The sequence below is a fragment of the Alternaria ethzedia genome (assembly GCF_023757985.1).
Source record: "Alternaria ethzedia strain BMP 0044 chromosome Unknown scaffold_2, whole genome shotgun sequence".
Classification (NCBI taxonomy): domain Eukaryota; kingdom Fungi; phylum Ascomycota; class Dothideomycetes; order Pleosporales; family Pleosporaceae; genus Alternaria; species Alternaria ethzedia.
In genome coordinates this window covers 788,476-805,810 of record NW_026056195.1, presented here as the reverse complement: position 1 = coordinate 805,810, position 17,335 = coordinate 788,476, and the positions used below count along the sequence as shown (strand labels likewise).

Here is a 17,335-nt window from a genome sequence, read left to right as displayed (position 1 = left end):
CCCAGGTGATGATGACGACGGCGCCCTGCGCTAAACGGCTAGTGGGGGTCCGTGCTGTCAAACGCGTCTTCCAGGCTTGGAAGGGTTTCGTGCCATGAACGACACACCGCACCTCAGGAACACAGGTGTACCTAGACGCACAACACTCCCAATCGCGAAAACATTCGTGCATCTTTTCAGCCTGCTCGGGAAGATGTTTAGCGTTCCCTCCGTGCGACCCAGGTGGAAGCGATGGCATGCTCCAATGCCTCACCAACCGGCCCCTCATTTACATATCGAATATCGATCGTGAGGAGAACCCTCCTGTCGGAGTAACCCCATAGCCTTCGATTTTGGTTGGTGGTTCAGGGTCTTTTAACCCTTCTAAGCTCCATGAACTCATCATATTGAGTAGCCGCGTAGCTGCAAGGTAGGGATTCATAAAAGAGCTTCCCTCTGCTCTCTGTAGTCAGGAATCATTCGTTCTGCACGCTCGCTTTTCTCCTACATTTGCTCGATCCCCAGTAGCCAGCCGACATGTCAGGCTGCTCGCTCGTTGCCGCGGGTCTGCCGTCCCTCATTGGGTCGGCCACCCCAACCTTCAGTTATGATCGAGCTAGGCATAGCTTTGGATCTGGCGACAACTTCGGTATCCAGGTGACTTATATGTCTGGTACTTCTACCTGTTATCAAGGAACCAGGCCTACATTCACGCCCATCATTTCCAACCCGTTGCTTTTGTACACCCGCACCTGCACTTACCAGACCCAAGGCGTACCGGCAACCTATACAGGCATTTTCTGTCAGGATGCTGACCTTTACGACTGGGTCAACATGGGTCGTTATACGATCGATAACTATGCGTTCCTTAACCCGTTCGCTGCCACTCCCCGTGCCTTCACTGCTGCGTTCGGCGACCAGCCTTCCCCAAGCACTGTCGCTACAAGCGTCGTTCAGACGACTTCGACTGCTACCAACACTGCGTTTGCGCCTGTTAGGCCTGCGGCGACTACTACAGTCTCTTCCGCCTCTGCCACTAGCACACAGACAAACATCGCTACTTCCACATTCCCGGTCACCAGTGCTGTTACACAGACCTTCACTGTCTGCCCGACATCCATTCGACCGAGTTCCTCTAGCTCTTCTCCAGCACCCATTGTGCCATCGTCTTCCCGATCATCCTCCATTCCGGCTGTACCATCATCGTCGGCACAAGTGTCTACTACCACCACGGTCGTCATGTCGACAGTCACGCCAACGCCGAGCTCCATCTCTTCACCTTCCTCCATCCCGTCACCAAGCTCGTTTTCTTCGCTTTCCCCCGCTCCTTCGCCAAGCTCATCTGCTTCGCCTTCGGCTATCCCATCGCCGAGCTCGTCCTCAATCGCGTCTTCCGTTCCATCGCCAAGCTCATCTGCTGTGCCAGTCCCGAGCTCATCTTCTACATCTTCTACACCTTCCGCGATCCCTTCGCCAAGCTCAGCCTCTGTTGTCACCACCACAGTGGTAAGCGTCACTACGGCTACTCCATCGAGCTCCGCTTCCATCGTGTCGCCCTCGTCCGCTTCTTCCAGCTCATCCGCTTCATCGTCTCCTATCCCATCGCCCTCTTCAGCCTCCGTCGCTACTACCACCGTCGTAAGTGTGACTACGGTTACTCCGACACCGAGCTCCATTCCGGCCACATCATCCTCGGCCGCTTCTTCTAGCTCATCTGCACGCCTATCATCCAGCTCTGCTTCCTCGAGCCCTGCATCGGGCCCCGCTTCTTCAAGCGCTGCGTCGAGCTCAGCAGCCTCCACCCCTGCTTTGAGCTCCGCTTCTTCAAGCCCTGTATCTACCCCAGCCGCTTCAACTCCTGTCTCGAGCTCAGCCTCTTCAAGCCTTATCTCGAGCGCAGCTTCTTCAAGCCGTGTTTCCAGTTCTGTTTCTTCAAGCCCGGCTTCAAGCCCGGCTTCAAGCTCAGCCTCTTCCAGCTCTGCTTCGTCAAGCCCTGCTTCCAGCTCTGTTGCCATCACTTCAAGCTCTGTCACCCCCACTTCAGCCAGCGCGTCGCCATCTGCGTCTGCCTTGTCTTGCCCCGCGAGCGATGGTGCCACGTTCACCACCCCTCAAGGAGACTTCGTCGTCGAGTGCTTCATCGACCGCACTAACTCCGATATCGGTGTTGCGCCTGGTAGCCCTGCGAACTATGAGCAGTGTATCCAAGCTTGCGGAGCTACTTCTGGCTGCCAGGCCGTTTCATACCTGCCAAACGGCCCTTGCTACTTGAAGAGCGGTGTCGGTGCGCCTAGGTCCAACGGTGGTGTCTGGGGTGCTAGGATTGCATCAGTCCCTGTGTCTTCATCTTCTTCGATGATCGCTTCTTCTGCAGGCGCTTCCTCTCAATCAGTCGCCACGACCACAGTTGTCAGCACCACAGTCGTCACCGCAAGTTCATCTTCCAGCCCTGCTGCCAGTTCAGGCGCTAGTGTTTCTTGCCCTGGCTCCAACGGCTCCATGATCACTGTCAACGGCATGCAATATCTAGTTGAGTGCGGTGCCGACTACCAGGGTGGCGATATTCCGGGCCCAATGAGCCCGACCTACCCCAGCTCCTACGAAGGCTGCTTGGCAGACTGTTCTACCACTTCAGGATGTGTCGCTGCCAGCTACGTTATTAACGGTCCTTGCTACCTGAAGAGCGCAGCCAACGCTGCCGGTTCGAACAGCAACATTATTGGTGGAAGACTGATCCGCAGCATCTCAACTAAGTCGGCAACTAGTGCTTCTTCGGCGGCACCTGCCTCTTCCTCTGCGGCCGCTTCCTCGATGACACCTGCCTCTTCGTCTGCTGTCGCTTCCTCATCTGCGGCTGCTTCCTCATCTGCGGCTGCTTCCTCATCTGCGGCTGCTTCTTCCTCCGTGGCTGCTTCCTCTTCCGTAGCTGCCTCCTCGCCTGTGTCTACCTCATCCCGTGTTTCCTCTTCCGTTTCCCCCTCTTCTTCTTCCGTGGCAGCAAGCTCAGCTCCAGTCACTTCAGCTGCGCCCACTCCCGGACCCTCTACCGTTACTGTCACTACGACGATCTCCAACACAGCATACCAGTGCGCATGCACACCTGCTAGCGTCTTCGCTGCACCATCAAGCACCCTTGCTGCATCATCGAGTGCTCCTGCTGCATCGTCGAGCGCTCCTGCTGCGAGCCCAACAGGCGCTACTAGCTGCCCTGGTTCCAATGGCTCAATGGTCACAACGTCATGTGGCGCAGTATATGCTGTCGAGTGCAGCTCTGACCGCTTCGGCAATGACCGTAAGTTCCCCTGTTCACCGTTACAACGCACACAAGTTAATATTGTATCTAGTTGAAAACGGTCTCGTGTATACCGACACTTACGAGCAATGTCTCCAAGCCTGTGACAACACTACTGGCTGTGTCAATGTTTCCTGGGTCATTGGCAAGCCTGGTGCTTGCTACATGAAGGGCAGCATCGGTGACGTCCGCGTTAACTCGAACATCATTGGAGGACGCAAGCTTTCCGGCTGCTCCACCTTCAAGCTTCACCGCAAGCGCGTCGCGTTTGCCGCTCCCAAGGTGAAGCTGAACAAGCGTGCCGCGGTTGACGACTCCAAGGCGAAGTTGGAGAAGCGTGCTGGCTTCTTCGGTCCTGACTTCACATTCACTCAGGCTCAAGTCACTGCGACTTCGACTGCCACTGCCAGGACTACCGTTACCACGTAAGTACTGTATTCCTTGCTTCCATCATGCACTCGCTTATCAATGATAGTACCTCGACACCCGTCTCCGGTACCGCTACAGCGACGGTTTTCACTCTTGCCTCTACTACGATCACCTCCACCACAAGCGTGCCTACCACCGTCTTCAACACCGTCAGCGTTACCACCTGCCCGACTGCTTCCCCCACACTCTGAGCATCGGGATCTCGCTCCTAATACATGCAGACACCGTCGAATGGATCTCACTGGTCAACGCTAGCCAAGCCAATCGTAGGGCTTGTCGTCACACGATAATATCAACTATCGTCGCTCTTTAACACACGTATCGGCACTGTTCGGTGTTTGCATAGGGTGTGTCTCAATAATAGAAACAGTAGACAGTTCAATAAAAGTTCTTGTTTTCTTGAACAAACATGCGCTTCGCTGCTATGACACATAAACTACATGGTCTATAATTCCTGTCTGATAAACATTACCTCAAACCTTGCGCTCGTCATAACTTCCTCCAGATGCCCGACAAAGAGAATCGAAACAAAGCTTGTACACATCGAAAGTTGACGAGCGATTACCAACCACTCGCCGAGACAACGTTCTCATAACGCCCACTCAATTAATCATGTCAAAATCCTCGGACTCGTCACCACCCCACCCGCCGTCCCGAACACCGGCTCCAGCCTCACACCACCAAAACTCCATCCATCCACAAACACACCATCTTCATACTTCTTACTAACAATAAACCCCAACGCCCCGTCTAACCCCACACTAACCTCGATATCCCCCTCAATCTCCGCCCACCCCTTCCCCTTGAGCTCCTCATACCGTCTCGACCCGACCCTAACCCTCACCGCATCCGGATGCAACAGCACACTCCCCACATCCGGCGTAATCTTAACATCGACATAGCGCTGCGAGAAGGTCGACGGATCAAACGGTTTCCCGACACTGAAGACAAGATCTCGAGGTGGCGTATGCGTGCTGTTGTGGAAGGATGCGAGGAACTGGACTTTGTATTTGCCCTGCGGTATACCTGTTTTTATCGTGCGGAGACAGATGTTATCGGCTTTGATGCACTGGTACACGGCGGCTTCTTCGCGGCGGCCATCGTGGTCGAGGTCTTCGGCTACGGGAAAGATGCGTTTGAGGCGGCCGGTTGTGTTGTCGAGGGCGAGTCCGCTTTCGCCACTGGGCGAGAGGTCGCGGTATTGAGACATGCGCGGTATATCGTCGAGGTGCGGGGAAATGCCCAACGGCATACCTGTTTTGAAGTCGACCTGCGCGAGTTGGAAGGAGGAATCAAGGAGGCCGCGTCCGGTCATGCCTAGACGGAAGTGGGAAGCGCTTATTTCGAATTTTGGAGGTAATGCGGAAAGTTTGGCCATGCGTTGGCCGAAGTCTTTGGCGGACCGGATTTGCTCGCCGTCGTTCATGTAGAGTTCGGTTAGGGAGGCCATTTCGTCTTCTTTCATCCATTGTTCGAGGCTGACGTCTGCGAGGCCGCGGTCGACGTCGAAGCGGAAGTATTTGGTGTCGGAGTTGTTGTACATGCGCTTCATTTCGTTGTCGACACGTGCGGTGCTTGTTGCCATGCCGGTGAGTGCGCTGGCTATGGAGATGTCTGTTCCGAGGCCGAAGGGTAGCCATGATGCCATTTTCTTTACGCTGGGGATGCTTTGTAGACCGGTGCCTACGGAGACGATGACGCCGATAGAGCGGCCTTCCCAGAGCGCTTTTGCCGCGTAGTCGACTTCTGCGCAAGGGTTGTTGAAGCCTACGCCGCCGTCTAGATAGGTAACTTTAGGCGTGCCGAATTGCATCTCTTCGAAGAAGGTTGGTGCTGCAGATGTAGCTCTTAGCGCTTCCCAGATTCTCGTCGTCCGGTCATTGGGATCGTAGGTAGACAGTATTCGGGGAAGGCCCAACGCGTTCTTGAGGGAAGTAAGTACAAAGCCGCGGCACCCCTTCGCGTTTGCCTTTTTGTGAACTGATTGCCGGTGATGTAGCTTCCAAGTAGCGCTTCGCATTGGCTTTCGCGGGCCGAATGGACTGTCGCTAAACAGTGTAGACAGATTCTTCGTGCTATCGATACTTTCAGGAGGGCCTGATTCCAACGAGCACAGCGAGTTCTTGAGTGTGCCAACCGGACTCTCTGTGATTACCGGCGCTGGCGGCGCATCTGCCCAAATGCTGTCTCTGGGTAGATCAGCCGCTTCATCCACTTCTTCAAAAAGCGCCTCATCCCACATTAGTTCATCTGGATCGAAGCCGAGGTCTTTCAACGCAGACTTGATGGCATTTGCGAGAACGGCACCGGAAAACCGACTTGCTCCTGTGGGGATCTTCATGCCAAACGCCTTTATTGATCGATCGTGCTTGAAGATTTGCTCCGCTAATTTACTGTATACAGCGATGCAGGTTTTGCAATCGAGTCGCAATCGTGACAGCATGATGGCTATTATGCCACCCGTTGATGTGCCTCCAATAAGGTCGAAGTAGTCGCACGGTTTTAGCGGTTCGTGGTCGTTCATGGCTTTCCTTCCTAACCTCTTCTCTTCCAAGGCTATGTTCTCCATCAGGTTCTGAAGTACCAACAGAGACGACAGGCCCCGTACACCCCCTCCATCCAGTGAGAGCAAGCGCAGCGGCGCGTTGTCATTTCTCTCTGGGTTTGAGGATTGCATGGTTGTTGGCGCCGAGAAAGGCAACAGATGTCGGTGTCGTCAGTATCAGTTTCTGGCGATCCGGGGTTTTTGTGAACGGCGATGGTATACTGTGTTTTGAATACAGTCGCGAGACGTTTGCTTGTGAGTGTAGGATACTGCACTGAAGTTGTCGAGTCAAACACTAAACCCGCCTCCGACTCATACGCATGACTGGCACGAGGCGGCCTCTTCCAAATCGATACGTGTTACAGTGGCAACGACGAGGCGTGAGTCAGATGTTGAGTCGTCTGCAGAAAGGTCCCAAGGCTGCCTACAAGGCTGCGCTTTGTGGTATGAAACAAATGACGTGCCACCAGGGCAGAAACGCGATCTCAGAATGCTACCAGAAAATCATCGAAAACCACGGGAAGTGGGAACAAGCTTCCTATAAGTCCTGTGCCACACCCCCCACATAACTACAGTTTGATGTGCTGTTCCGCGTCAATGCGAACATGGAGAACGCTCGAGGCATATGGGTATCCATTTGGGGGCCATCTTACGCGCCTGCTTAGCCTATGGTAGCTAGATCAGGCCCACCTTTACACAGAACAAGGCTACGCGCTGCGCCACGACGGATGTGCGGCGCAGGCGGTCTGGATATAGCACAGACAATGTACGTTTACATTGGGAGTTCATGTGTTGCGAGTTGCATCTCCAAAAAGAGTAAAGTTGGTGAACAAATATCAGGTGGCGGGTGCAGCGGGGAGAATAGGCAGCTAAGGCCTGGTGAGGCTGTCTGCTGCGCTTGTCAGATGTGTCAACCAATCACTAGCGCCGCACGATGGGGCTGCGTGCTATCAAGGTCAGCTGCCAGACGCGGGTGATGTAAGCTCTGCATGCGTGCAGCTGAGGCTCCGCAGCACGACAGGGTGCGCCGCTCGCTCGCTCAGAGTCGTCGACGAAGATTATGTTGGAATCAAACCAGGGCTGTAGTGCCCTGTGCTCTATTAGATTACAGTGTATACCCATATGTTAAAACGCTTGTGACCGTGGATGCAGACCGTAAATGCAAATCGGTTTCTAAATGCGCCCATATATCCAAACCCGGGGTATTATAATCAGATGCCGTGTGACGCCATGCATGCCCTCGTCTTGAAGTCGTTAAGTCATAAATCGTGATCGTTAAAGTCGCTCTGCAGCGCGTAGTCCGCTAGTCATATTCTACGCCAAGTTAGTGAATGCTGCGTGGAAGGTGCGTTGGCAGAACTTACAAGTAGTTTTGCGCGGTATGCTTCCCAATGTTGGTCGTAAATTTGCTGCAGCATCATGTCCGACTCCTTCGCTCTTAGTGTGCGAAGTGTCTCCATTTTGGGGCTGTCCTTCCTCCTCAACTTTTGCCTGGGGACGTAGATCGGGGAAGGCGAAGGCTTGATGGTCCAATGAGACGGCGGAAAATAACTTAGCGACTGCGAGCGAGCGTGAGTTGTTGGCACCATTGGAGAGCCAGGTGGTGACGTGGCAGGTGTTGATGGGCTCGATGCAGTGAAACTGGCCGCTTCGGAGAAGACAGATGGCGATGGCGATGAAGTCGCAGAGCTGTTGGAGATGACGGGTGACAGTACTATCGGCGATGGGGGTTCCACAGGAGCGAATCGGGTGGGACCGGGTCGTCGCGCACTTCCCTTGCCAGAAAGTGGTGATGGTCTTTTGATGTCGATAACACGGGGGGTCCTCTGCGGAGTCGCGAATTGCGACTTGGTGGTTTTCGCTTTTGGGTTCGGCGTGGTGTTGGGTTCCTTACGTGGCAGCGCTGGTGACGTGGGCTCCTTGGTGGTGGTGTGGGCCGATTGCGACGATCGCACTCCCTCTCCGCGCGACAACGGCGATGGCTTTCTTTCGGCGGCAACAGCGCGTCGCACCTTGGATGGCAGCGTGTTCCTTCTGCCGAACAAAGGTGTCGGGCTTTTGACGATGTCGTCGGCGTTGAACTGGAAAGGCTCGGATGGGCGAGATGGTAGAGATGGTCGGACGGATTGTGACGGCAGCGAGTTGCTCCTGGCGAAGAGGGGCTTAGGGACCAACTCGGTTTGCCCTCCAAAGTGGAACATGGGCGGTCCTTTCATCTCCATCTCTGGGTTCTCCGGTTCCTTTGGTGGCGTCGTGGGCGGCGATGTTTTGCATTTGTACTGATAGAATACGCGATGCGGATTGCGTCGCGGAACGGGGGGTGTTTTGCATAGCGTCAACGTCTCGTCCAACAACACGTCGAGATCCTCCTCCATCTTCCTTTTCATAGTAAACGCGATCCGGTGGTAGTCGATGTTGCAGCCCCGGCAGTGCGAAGCGAAATGGATAAGTAGGTGATGAGGCGTAAGCAAGCGAGACGGGTGTCTATTCCTGACACAAAGCTGAAGGTTCCATGGGAGTGTTAGGGGAAAAGGAACGGATCACCCGCCTCCTCTACAAAGTTAATTAGTCGGTCAGGTCCTTGATTCCGTGCGCAACACGCGAGCGAGCGCTAGACGTCATTGGACAAGCCGCTGGCGCTGCAACTTGCGGTAAAGCTGGCTGGATGCGATCGAAGGTTTGCCAGCGTGGCTAGGACCCATAACCCTGCATCCTCATTTTAAAATGCCCCACGACGCGGGCGATCACGCGCAAGTCCCAACAGTCTTCCTCAGGTGAGGGTATGCAAGTAATCCGACATGTACATTTGCGGTATGGCGCTGATGGGGTGATGGAGATGAGATGAGTGAGCATCGTCTTATGTTGTGCCTGCATGGCTGCTCGTCATCGCCGCGCGACTGGACGGACAAACCGGGCGCTAGGAGCCAGACCCGGTAAGGCCTTCCCCAGGAGTGTACCTCGCGATCGAGATCCAACGGTATTCGACGTCAGGCATCATGTCATACCACATGCGTCGCCCGCCATGACGGATAGCAGCACGCTGAAGTCGAGATTGAAGTCATAGAGATGACCTGCTTCGGAGTCTTACGGCTCAGGAGAGCAGGTTACGTAGTGTCACCACATTCAGCACGGAGTCCAGGCTCATCGGGATGCCTCCGATCAAGCTTCAGCATGGCAAGGGTAGGATGCATGCCCCAGGGTGGTGTTGTGGTCTCAGCTTCTCAGTGACGCTGCTTGCCCAGCCAAAGACGGTGTGTAAACTTGTATCCTCATTCATGCGGAGAGCGCATCTCATATTATCCACTATCGTACCGCCATATTACAATCATGTATTCTTCGAAAACGTCAACGTCGTGCAAGTACGACTGAAAGTAGCATGACCTTCGCCTTCTAGATGCAAACATAAAATGCAACGCCTGGTATCAACCGTGAAAATGCAATAAGAAACCACCATCCAAGCTCAGCCAGCCTCAAATGCATTAGTCAAGTTCGCCCGAGAACGTCTGTCGACGCATTGCCGGGGTCCCGATGTTGTTAAGCGGGATGCCGAAATCGTCTTCTTCAGCCCAGTCAGCATCATCATCTGACTCCCAAGCACATGGAATCTTCTCAGCGCGGCGTACGCGGTATGTGATAAAACCGAACCCATTTGAGATGCTCGTAGCGATACGGAGCATGACGGATACCAGGTGTGCGGGTGGCCCCAGAACAAGCTCGCACGTCTTGCTCACCAAGGCATTTGTGAAGTCTCTGCCTGGGTTGTGCTTGGGTGGGCAGAAAAGGTTCTGCGCTGGAGGCATAGGAGAGAAGGCACGTCTCTGTGAAGCACCTGTGAGCTTCCTCATACGAATGGCATCCGGTGGTGTAGGTATGTCTATGCTAGCACGCCCGAGGCTGTCGTCGTCGGAATCGCTCATTAGCGGTGGTGTCGAAGGCGCTGATGACGGTCGTCCATCGATCGAGGTCACCGCGGACGGATAGTATGGGGCAGTAGGAGTCACAGGTGCGGATGCATCAGTACGCTCGGTGGATAGGCCGCGGACAGTAACCTCAGATATCTGACGTCGGTGTATCGAACGGCCCCTGGGCTCATCTTGGTGCTTGGAAAAGATTTGTGCCCATGGGTTCACGACATCAGCCTCGGCATCGAGGAACTTGGGAGAAGGACTCCGCGGAGTAGCAGTGTCCAGAGAGTAGAACGAGTCTGCGCTTGAGGCCAGACTCAAGGCGTCTGAAATCTGGCGCTCCAGTATGGGTTTCTCAGCTGCGTTGGATTGCTTTGCTGGTGGAGACTCTACTATACGTTCCATGGCCGATACCGATTCTCTCCTGGGCGCTCGGATGGGCGCCGTAACTGACCGCAGGCCTTGAAACATGCTGGCGCGTTCCGCTACCGAAGGACGACGTTGAGGCGATCTAGAGAGGAGAGGCTTTGGTGCCGTTCTTGCCAAAGGGGTCTCGGGTGCGGCCGGCACTATTTCGCTACTGTCAGTACAGACGCTCGACCGGTCGTCCTCTTCATTTGAAGAAGTGGTGCCAGTGTCTGAGCTTATAGTACCAGCAGTAGAAGGCCGAGAGCCATGTTGCTGCGGAACCCAGGTCTTGTCCATGACCCACTTCTTTGCCTGTCCTGAGGGCTTCCTCTTGATCGTTTTGCGTGGGGGGCTCTTTGGGCGCTCGAGCTCTGCGACGACCTCGAACCCGCGCGCAAACGGACACTGCGTCCTCTCGTACTGCATGACTTGAGCCAATACTGACTTGAATTGCGTGATCTTGTCCTTGTCGTCGTCCGTCTCATAGGGGAGCTCGATGCGATAGTACGAGTCCTGGCGTACGCGCAGCACGAAGACGGACTGATTGTCGACAAGCCATATCTGAGACCTGGGAAAGATGGTGTGCAGGAGGTTGCCGCTGTTCAGGAAGGAGACATTGGAGGCTGTCACACGATAGATACGGAGAGCGCCTGTGATAGGTTAGACAAGTTCCAGCCCGGTGACACATGGGATGGCATACCGACTGCGAGTGTGCGCTCTGTAGGCGTCTTCCAGGGTATCGGATGCGCTGCGTCACCTGAGCGGGAAGGTGACAGGCGCCGAGCGGGCCCAGCTGTTGTGAAGGAGAAGATCTTGGAGTTGGAGCACACAAACAGCGTCTCTATGCCATCGGCACTGTTTACAGACGGTGCAGGCACCGACGTAGTCCTCCGTGCAGTGCGCGCGGGCAGTGTGAAGCTGCGCCTCGAGTTGCTGGGGTTGAGAGCAGACGGCGCGTGCTCAGGATGCTGGGATGAAGCCGGCATCGTCATAATAGACTTCTTATAGGGGCATTGCTGTCCCGGTAGGGCGAGGTCGAGGTGAAGGATCCCACAGAAGACAGCGGCCGGCGCTTGGTAAGAGTATTACAAGTGTTAGTGCAGAGATGGGGGGTGATGGAGAGGCTGAAGGGACTGGAAGTCCCTGGCTTCGGAACGCTACGCGCTTTGGCCACAGGGACGACTTGGAGTTTCAACCTGATCAGCGGATCGTCTGAACCCCGCGCGCGTCCAGTTGCCAGTTATGCCGCCGGTGTGAGATGGGACGCTGCAGATGGGTGCGTGTTTTGTTGGTGCGACGGCATCCCCTATCAACAACGCGTTACTTGCTTTGTTTGCGACGCGCTGCGCTACGACGGGTCCGTGGGGAGCTGTCAGTACGTCATGGGCTCCGCCAGTTCGCAGGCGTTCGCACACGACCTCTACGTGGACGCAATCCACGTTTGCTGCGCCCAAAGCAACACCAGACTGCCTGAGCCTCTGTCGAGCTTGCCACCATGGACAAAATCGACATGTCCCAGTTCGACGTGTCCAACTTCGACCCCAACGCCATCCTGCGGGGAGCCCAGCTTACTCTGGTTGGCGGTAAGTCGAGGCCATCATGGTATCGTGAGTGACAGCTCCATCCTAACACCGCCGCAGTCAATCGAGCTCTCCAGAACCCGGGTCTCTTCACTTCGGACCACTACCGTCAGGCTGCTATTGCTGTAGCTGCAGGCGTCGCTATCCGCATCATCGTCGCCATACCCGTACGTCTCAATCATTCACGGATGCCCTATGCCACGCAAACATTACCTCTAACGTAGCCAGATTGTCGGCGTCAGAGTGCTACTATGGATTCTCTCTCTCTTCGTCAACATGGACCACACCAGCATGGACGAGAGTGTCGTCAACGGCCTCCACTTCCTTGAGCACACCGTCCTCCAGGTGCCCTTCTTCCTCATGACCATGATGCGCTACGTCACACCTACTCTGGATCGCATGTAGGCACGCTCGTAGCCGTTTTGAGATCTAGCTGACAACGTCTCCAGGTTCATGGACTCCCTCCGTTGGGTCGACGAGACGTACGTCCAGAAGCACAAGACCGAAGACCCCCACAACCTCCGCGCCATGTACTACCCAAACCTCGAGAAATACCCCGACCACGCACCCAAGCCCGAAAAGGAGAAGAAGCCAATCAAACAGGCTATAATGCTATATGCGACAAAACAGGGAAGGAAGGCGGCCATTTCTTTGGCAGTACTGGCATTGTCTTACGTTCCATATGTAGGACGCTTCGTGCTGCCCGCTGCCAGTTTCTACACATTCAAGAAATCGGTGGGAACTCAGCCCGCAGCAGCCATCTTCGCGGGATCACTGCTGTTCCCCCGTAGATACCTGGTCAGCTTCCTGCAAGCTTACTTCTCATCGCGGACTCTGATGCGAGAGCTGGTAAGCATCTCCTCAGAGAACTCCACGTTCAATTGACTAATTTAAACAGCTTGAGCCCTACTTCACACGCGTTCGCTACAACAAAGAGCAAAAGAAGCTCTGGTTCAAAGACCGAGCTGGTGTGCTCTTTGGTTTCGGCCTAGGCTTCTACATCTTTGTCAAGATACCCCTCGTCGGCGTCCTCATCTACGGTCTCGCCGAAGCGTCCACGGCATACCTCATCACGAAAATCACAGAGCCGCCGCTCCCGCCCACCGAAGCCGAAAAGTTCAAGGAAGAGTCACTGCGCTGGAAGAATAAACACGAGTTCCTGAATCTGCCATGGCAGCACATGGACGAATACAACCTCGCAATGCACAAGCCCAAGGTCCAATCCGAAGTACGCCAAACACCACGAAAGACCTTCAGCTAGTTTGCGATGACGTGAATCCCCCGGGTGACAAACTCTATGTGAGCGGGAAACTGCCGCTCAACATGACGAACACGCGACTTCGCACTTTGGAAAACGAACCGCAATTAGAACATGCGCCGTCGGCAATCAGGTATATTTAGCTGTCACGCTATCCGGCCGCTGTACGATGATGGTTCCATTATGACTATACCCCGCAGTGGGGTCAGCACGTCCCGTTGTGGTAGGTAGCTTACAGCTCCATCCGATCATACGTAACGTAACAGCCCCGTATCATCGAGCTTATCACCCACCTTGTAGTAATAGTTGGTGGATATGTGATTCGGTCTTGTCCTCGGCACGTATCTATTCGTCCCAGATAACAATTGATAGGTTGAGAGTGACTCTTTCCCCGCGTCTATTGGCTTCTTATACGTGACCTGCCCCTCTCGCGACTGGACGCGTCTTCCATTGTTGTTTGACACCCAGATTGATCTCTTCTCTTCCATATAACCCAATCCTGATACACTTCCAAAGTTCGATATGGGCAAGGAAGGTCTCCGATACGCGGCGAAAGTCTCGCTCGATAAACCAGCATCAGAGCAGGAATGCCTGCACGTACGTCAGATGCTCACAACACCCAAAGTTGATCTTCAAAGATAACACGTATAGAATCGCTGGCATCCTGAGAACCCCTCCTATGGCTCCATCAAACCTGGTGAAGCCGTCAAGATCGAATGCGTAGATTGGACGGGTGGTCAAATCGGCAACAATGACTCAGCAGACGATATCCGTGATGTCGACTTGACCAAGATCCACTACTTGACTGGACCTTTCGATATCGAAACTGCGGAACCAGGCGATGTTCTGGTCGTTGATATTCAAGATGTACAGCCGCTAGAAGACCAGCCATGGGGTTTCACGGGTATATTTGCGAAAGAAAACGGTGGAGGATTCCTGGATGAGCTTTACCCAGAACCGTAAGTTTGCGAGAGGAGTATCATGCCTGAAGAGGACCAAGGGGAAAACAAGACACTTGGACTAACGCACATTCAGTGCAAAGGCTATTTGGGATTTTGAAGGCATCTTCTGCAGCTCACGCCACATTCCTGGTGTGAGATTCGCAGGCCTCATTCACCCTGGCAGTAAGCATACTCCCGATCTACCTGCTCCTCGAAGTAAACACGATACTAATCACATCCCCCACAATCTCAGTCCTAGGCTGTGCCCCCTCCGCCGAAGTCCTCGAAACCTGGAACACGCGTGAAGCCGAACTCATCTCGACGCACACGCACCTGGACCGCATCGTTGCACAACCACCACAGCCCCAAAACGCCCACTCCGGCTCCGCCACAGGTTCCGTGAAGGACAAAATCGCGAAAGAAGGCGCTCGCACAATCCCAGGACGTCCTGAACATGGCGGAAACTGCGACATCAAGAACCTCTCCCGCGGCTCCAAAGTTTTCCTCCCAGTTCACGTACCCGGCGCGAAATTCAGCGTAGGAGATCTACATTTCAGCCAAGTAAGCTCTTCCCATCCACCCCCACAAACCCTATCCTGAACAGAACAACCCGAACTAACACCCCTCCCTCTCTCCCCCAGGGCGACGGCGAAATCTCCTTCTGCGGCGCCATCGAAATGGCAGGCGTCATCACCATCAAATTCAGCGTCATGAAGGGCGGCATGAAGCAGCTCGACATGAAGAGTCCCATTTACATCCCTGGTCCTGTGGAGCCGCAGTTTGGTCCTGGCAGGTACATCTACTTTGAGGGGTTTAGTGTGGATGAGAAGGGTAAACAGCATTATCTTGATGCCACGGTGGCGTATCGTCAGACTTGCTTGAGGGCGATTGAATATTTGAGACGGTTTGGTGAGTTTGCTTCTTTTCTGGGTCTGTTTGCTTTTGCGAAGCTTTGGGGTCTGCGTATGGCCTAGCCTGCCCTGGTGAAGTTCGAGGCTCATGTCTCGTTTGGTACCTCCAGCGTTCTTGATTTCTTGGCATTGGCTTTTTCGTTTGGAGCAGAGAATGGTTGTCGTGTTTGTAGCGATGGGGGTTGGTTTTGAGTTTCGAGACGCTTGAGTTTTTCCCGGAAATTAGTCACTGACTGAACTGCAGGCTACAGCGACTACCAGATCTATCTCCTGCTCTCGTGTGCCCCGATTCAGGGTCATATAGCTGGTATTGTCGATATCCCCAACGCCTGTACGACCATCGGACTACCGATGGACATCTTCGACTTTGACATTAGTCCCCAGCTTCCGGCGGAGAAGCGCGATCTTGGGACGTGCGCGTTTGCTGGGAAGAAGTAGATGGTGTGTTTGTGTTGGTCTATGTGTGCAGAGCGTGTAGAGGGTTTGTGGGTTAAGTCTGAGGTTAGCGCAGGGTGGCCAGACTGCTTCGTTTTGCTGTCTGATTCAATAGAATGTCACCGTATTCGAAGCAATCTCATGAACATGATGTGTTATATTGATCATCGGTATAGGGAAGATGGGGTATCCAATCTCCTCTGCGATAGACACCGTAGGCCAATTCTGAGACTGTAAGCAGTCTGTGGTCGTCGTAGCGAAGATTCATCCTAGCATTTATCTGCAAACGTGTCGCGGGTCGTCTATAGAACCTTGTCTGCCGCAGAGACTGTGTCTTTTTAGCAAGCTGCATTCGCTATTAATTAGTAGGGACTCATACCATTCAAGCCTGTGTTATCAGGCTCAACGTGCGCTGCTTTGACGGCACCGTTTTCGATGACCAAGGCATATCGCTTGGAGCGGTCACCTCCGAAGATGGATGCACCGTCGAAAGAGAGGTCAAGGGCCTTTGTGAAGCTCAGGCTGGGGTCACCGAGGAAGCGGATCTACAGAGGTCAACAGGGTGTTTTCTCATTGGAGTGCAAGGAACTCACACCGCTGGAGCCAGATGGATCAAGCATCTTGCCCCATGCTTTCATGACAAAAGGGTCGTTCACAGAGACAACAAAGACTTTGCCGGCATCCTTCAGCTTGGAGGAGTTGATGTAGCCCGGGATGTGGTTCTCAGAGCACGAGGGCGAGAAGGCAGCCGGAACGCCTTTGCCATTGTCAAACACATGTTCACTCAGTCGACGCTAGGGGAAATTTACCGATAATCACACCCTTTCCGGACAACTCGTTGGCCAGGTTCACCTTGTTACCTGGCGAACCCTCGACGAGGTCAACGCTGGGCAGCTTGTCACCGACATTGACGAATGCAGGTGCTGAGGCGTGGAACAGACGTCGACCGGCGACTGGACGAACTAGGGGTAGACGGCGGACGGTAGCGAACATGGCGTGTATGCAGGTAGAGGTGCGTGTATGTGGGCGTGTGTGAAGAGAGCACGTGTGCACTTGGTGGTGGTGAGGCACTGGTGGTGGGGGTATTTCGGTCGGAAGACGGCAGGCGCGCGCACCGGCCGCGTCCCACTTGACGTGTGCAGCCTGTCCCCGAAGTATGCAATATCGGAACACATGGCAGCATCGTGTCCATAAATAAGAGCTGTATATATGCAGGTTAGTCTTGAGTGCAGCAGCAAATTGCGGATAATGATACTGACCCATTCGACCCACACCGGTACTAGCGCAGCCCAACTGCACGCTTGCTGCTGTATGCCGATCGTGCCTCAAGCCGGTGGTGAATCGTCAACGGCGTAATCAGTGGGGACATGGGTTGCAGAAACACGGAAACATTGGCTGGGACAGCCACGCCCGGCGTACCATGGTCGCCGAAAAAGGACTGCAGGTACTATGGCCGCGCTCGCGATGTGTGTGCGGTGTGGAAACGGGGTGCGACTCAGTCTGCTCATGGCCGTGTCCCGTGTCCTGTCATAGCAGCAACCCCCTGGCTCGTCTCCTCGGCACGTCGCCCGCTTGGCTTGCTCCTAGCGCATGCTCGACTGCATTCCTCTCGAGCCCAGTGTTAACCTGCTTTAGGCCCGTTTAGCTCCCAA

The 17,335-nt window shown here is 54.5% G+C and overlaps 8 protein-coding genes across 8 annotated transcripts; 3 read left to right on the top strand and 5 right to left on the bottom strand.

Moving 5' to 3' along the window:
- Positions 1–932: 932 nt before the first annotated feature.
- On the bottom strand, positions 933–1,994 carry J4E87_001079 (uncharacterized protein; the record flags this gene model as incomplete). The annotated part of the gene is made up of 1 exon (XM_049372728.1): positions 933–1,994. The coding sequence occupies one exon, from the start codon at positions 1,992–1,994 to the stop codon at positions 933–935; it is 1,062 nt and encodes a 353-aa protein (XP_049237386.1).
- A 1,210-nt stretch (positions 1,995–3,204) lies between these two features.
- On the top strand, positions 3,205–3,700 carry J4E87_001078 (uncharacterized protein; the record flags this gene model as incomplete). Its single annotated transcript, XM_049372727.1, has 2 exons — positions 3,205–3,271; positions 3,324–3,700. The coding sequence occupies 2 exons, from the start codon at positions 3,205–3,207 to the stop codon at positions 3,698–3,700; spliced, it is 444 nt and encodes a 147-aa protein (XP_049237385.1).
- A 610-nt stretch (positions 3,701–4,310) lies between these two features.
- Positions 4,311–6,377, bottom strand: J4E87_001077 (uncharacterized protein; the record flags this gene model as incomplete). Its single annotated transcript, XM_049372726.1, has 1 exon — positions 4,311–6,377. One exon carries the CDS (start codon positions 6,375–6,377, stop codon positions 4,311–4,313), a length of 2,067 nt encoding a protein of 688 aa, XP_049237384.1.
- Positions 6,378–7,520: 1,143 nt separating this feature from the next.
- Positions 7,521–8,620, bottom strand: J4E87_001076 (uncharacterized protein; the record flags this gene model as incomplete). The annotated part of the gene is made up of 2 exons (XM_049372725.1): positions 7,521–7,559; positions 7,610–8,620. The coding sequence occupies 2 exons, from the start codon at positions 8,618–8,620 to the stop codon at positions 7,521–7,523; spliced, it is 1,050 nt and encodes a 349-aa protein (XP_049237383.1).
- Positions 8,621–9,724: 1,104 nt separating this feature from the next.
- J4E87_001075 (uncharacterized protein) lies at positions 9,725–11,544 on the bottom strand (the record flags this gene model as incomplete). Its single annotated transcript, XM_049372724.1, has 2 exons — positions 9,725–11,208; positions 11,259–11,544. The coding sequence occupies 2 exons, from the start codon at positions 11,542–11,544 to the stop codon at positions 9,725–9,727; spliced, it is 1,770 nt and encodes a 589-aa protein (XP_049237382.1).
- Positions 11,545–12,053: 509 nt separating this feature from the next.
- J4E87_001074 (uncharacterized protein) lies at positions 12,054–13,399 on the top strand (the record flags this gene model as incomplete). The annotated part of the gene is made up of 5 exons (XM_049372723.1): positions 12,054–12,141; positions 12,199–12,305; positions 12,367–12,539; positions 12,588–12,987; positions 13,037–13,399. 5 exons carry the CDS (start codon positions 12,054–12,056, stop codon positions 13,397–13,399), a joined length of 1,131 nt encoding a protein of 376 aa, XP_049237381.1.
- A 519-nt stretch (positions 13,400–13,918) lies between these two features.
- J4E87_001073 (uncharacterized protein) lies at positions 13,919–15,686 on the top strand (the record flags this gene model as incomplete). The annotated part of the gene is made up of 6 exons (XM_049372722.1): positions 13,919–13,993; positions 14,048–14,355; positions 14,432–14,520; positions 14,597–14,898; positions 14,979–15,246; positions 15,493–15,686. The coding sequence occupies 6 exons, from the start codon at positions 13,919–13,921 to the stop codon at positions 15,684–15,686; spliced, it is 1,236 nt and encodes a 411-aa protein (XP_049237380.1).
- Positions 15,687–15,985: 299 nt separating this feature from the next.
- On the bottom strand, positions 15,986–16,676 carry J4E87_001072 (uncharacterized protein; the record flags this gene model as incomplete). Its single annotated transcript, XM_049372721.1, has 4 exons — positions 15,986–16,011; positions 16,063–16,228; positions 16,277–16,440; positions 16,493–16,676. 4 exons carry the CDS (start codon positions 16,674–16,676, stop codon positions 15,986–15,988), a joined length of 540 nt encoding a protein of 179 aa, XP_049237379.1.
- Positions 16,677–17,335: the final 659 nt, after the last annotated feature.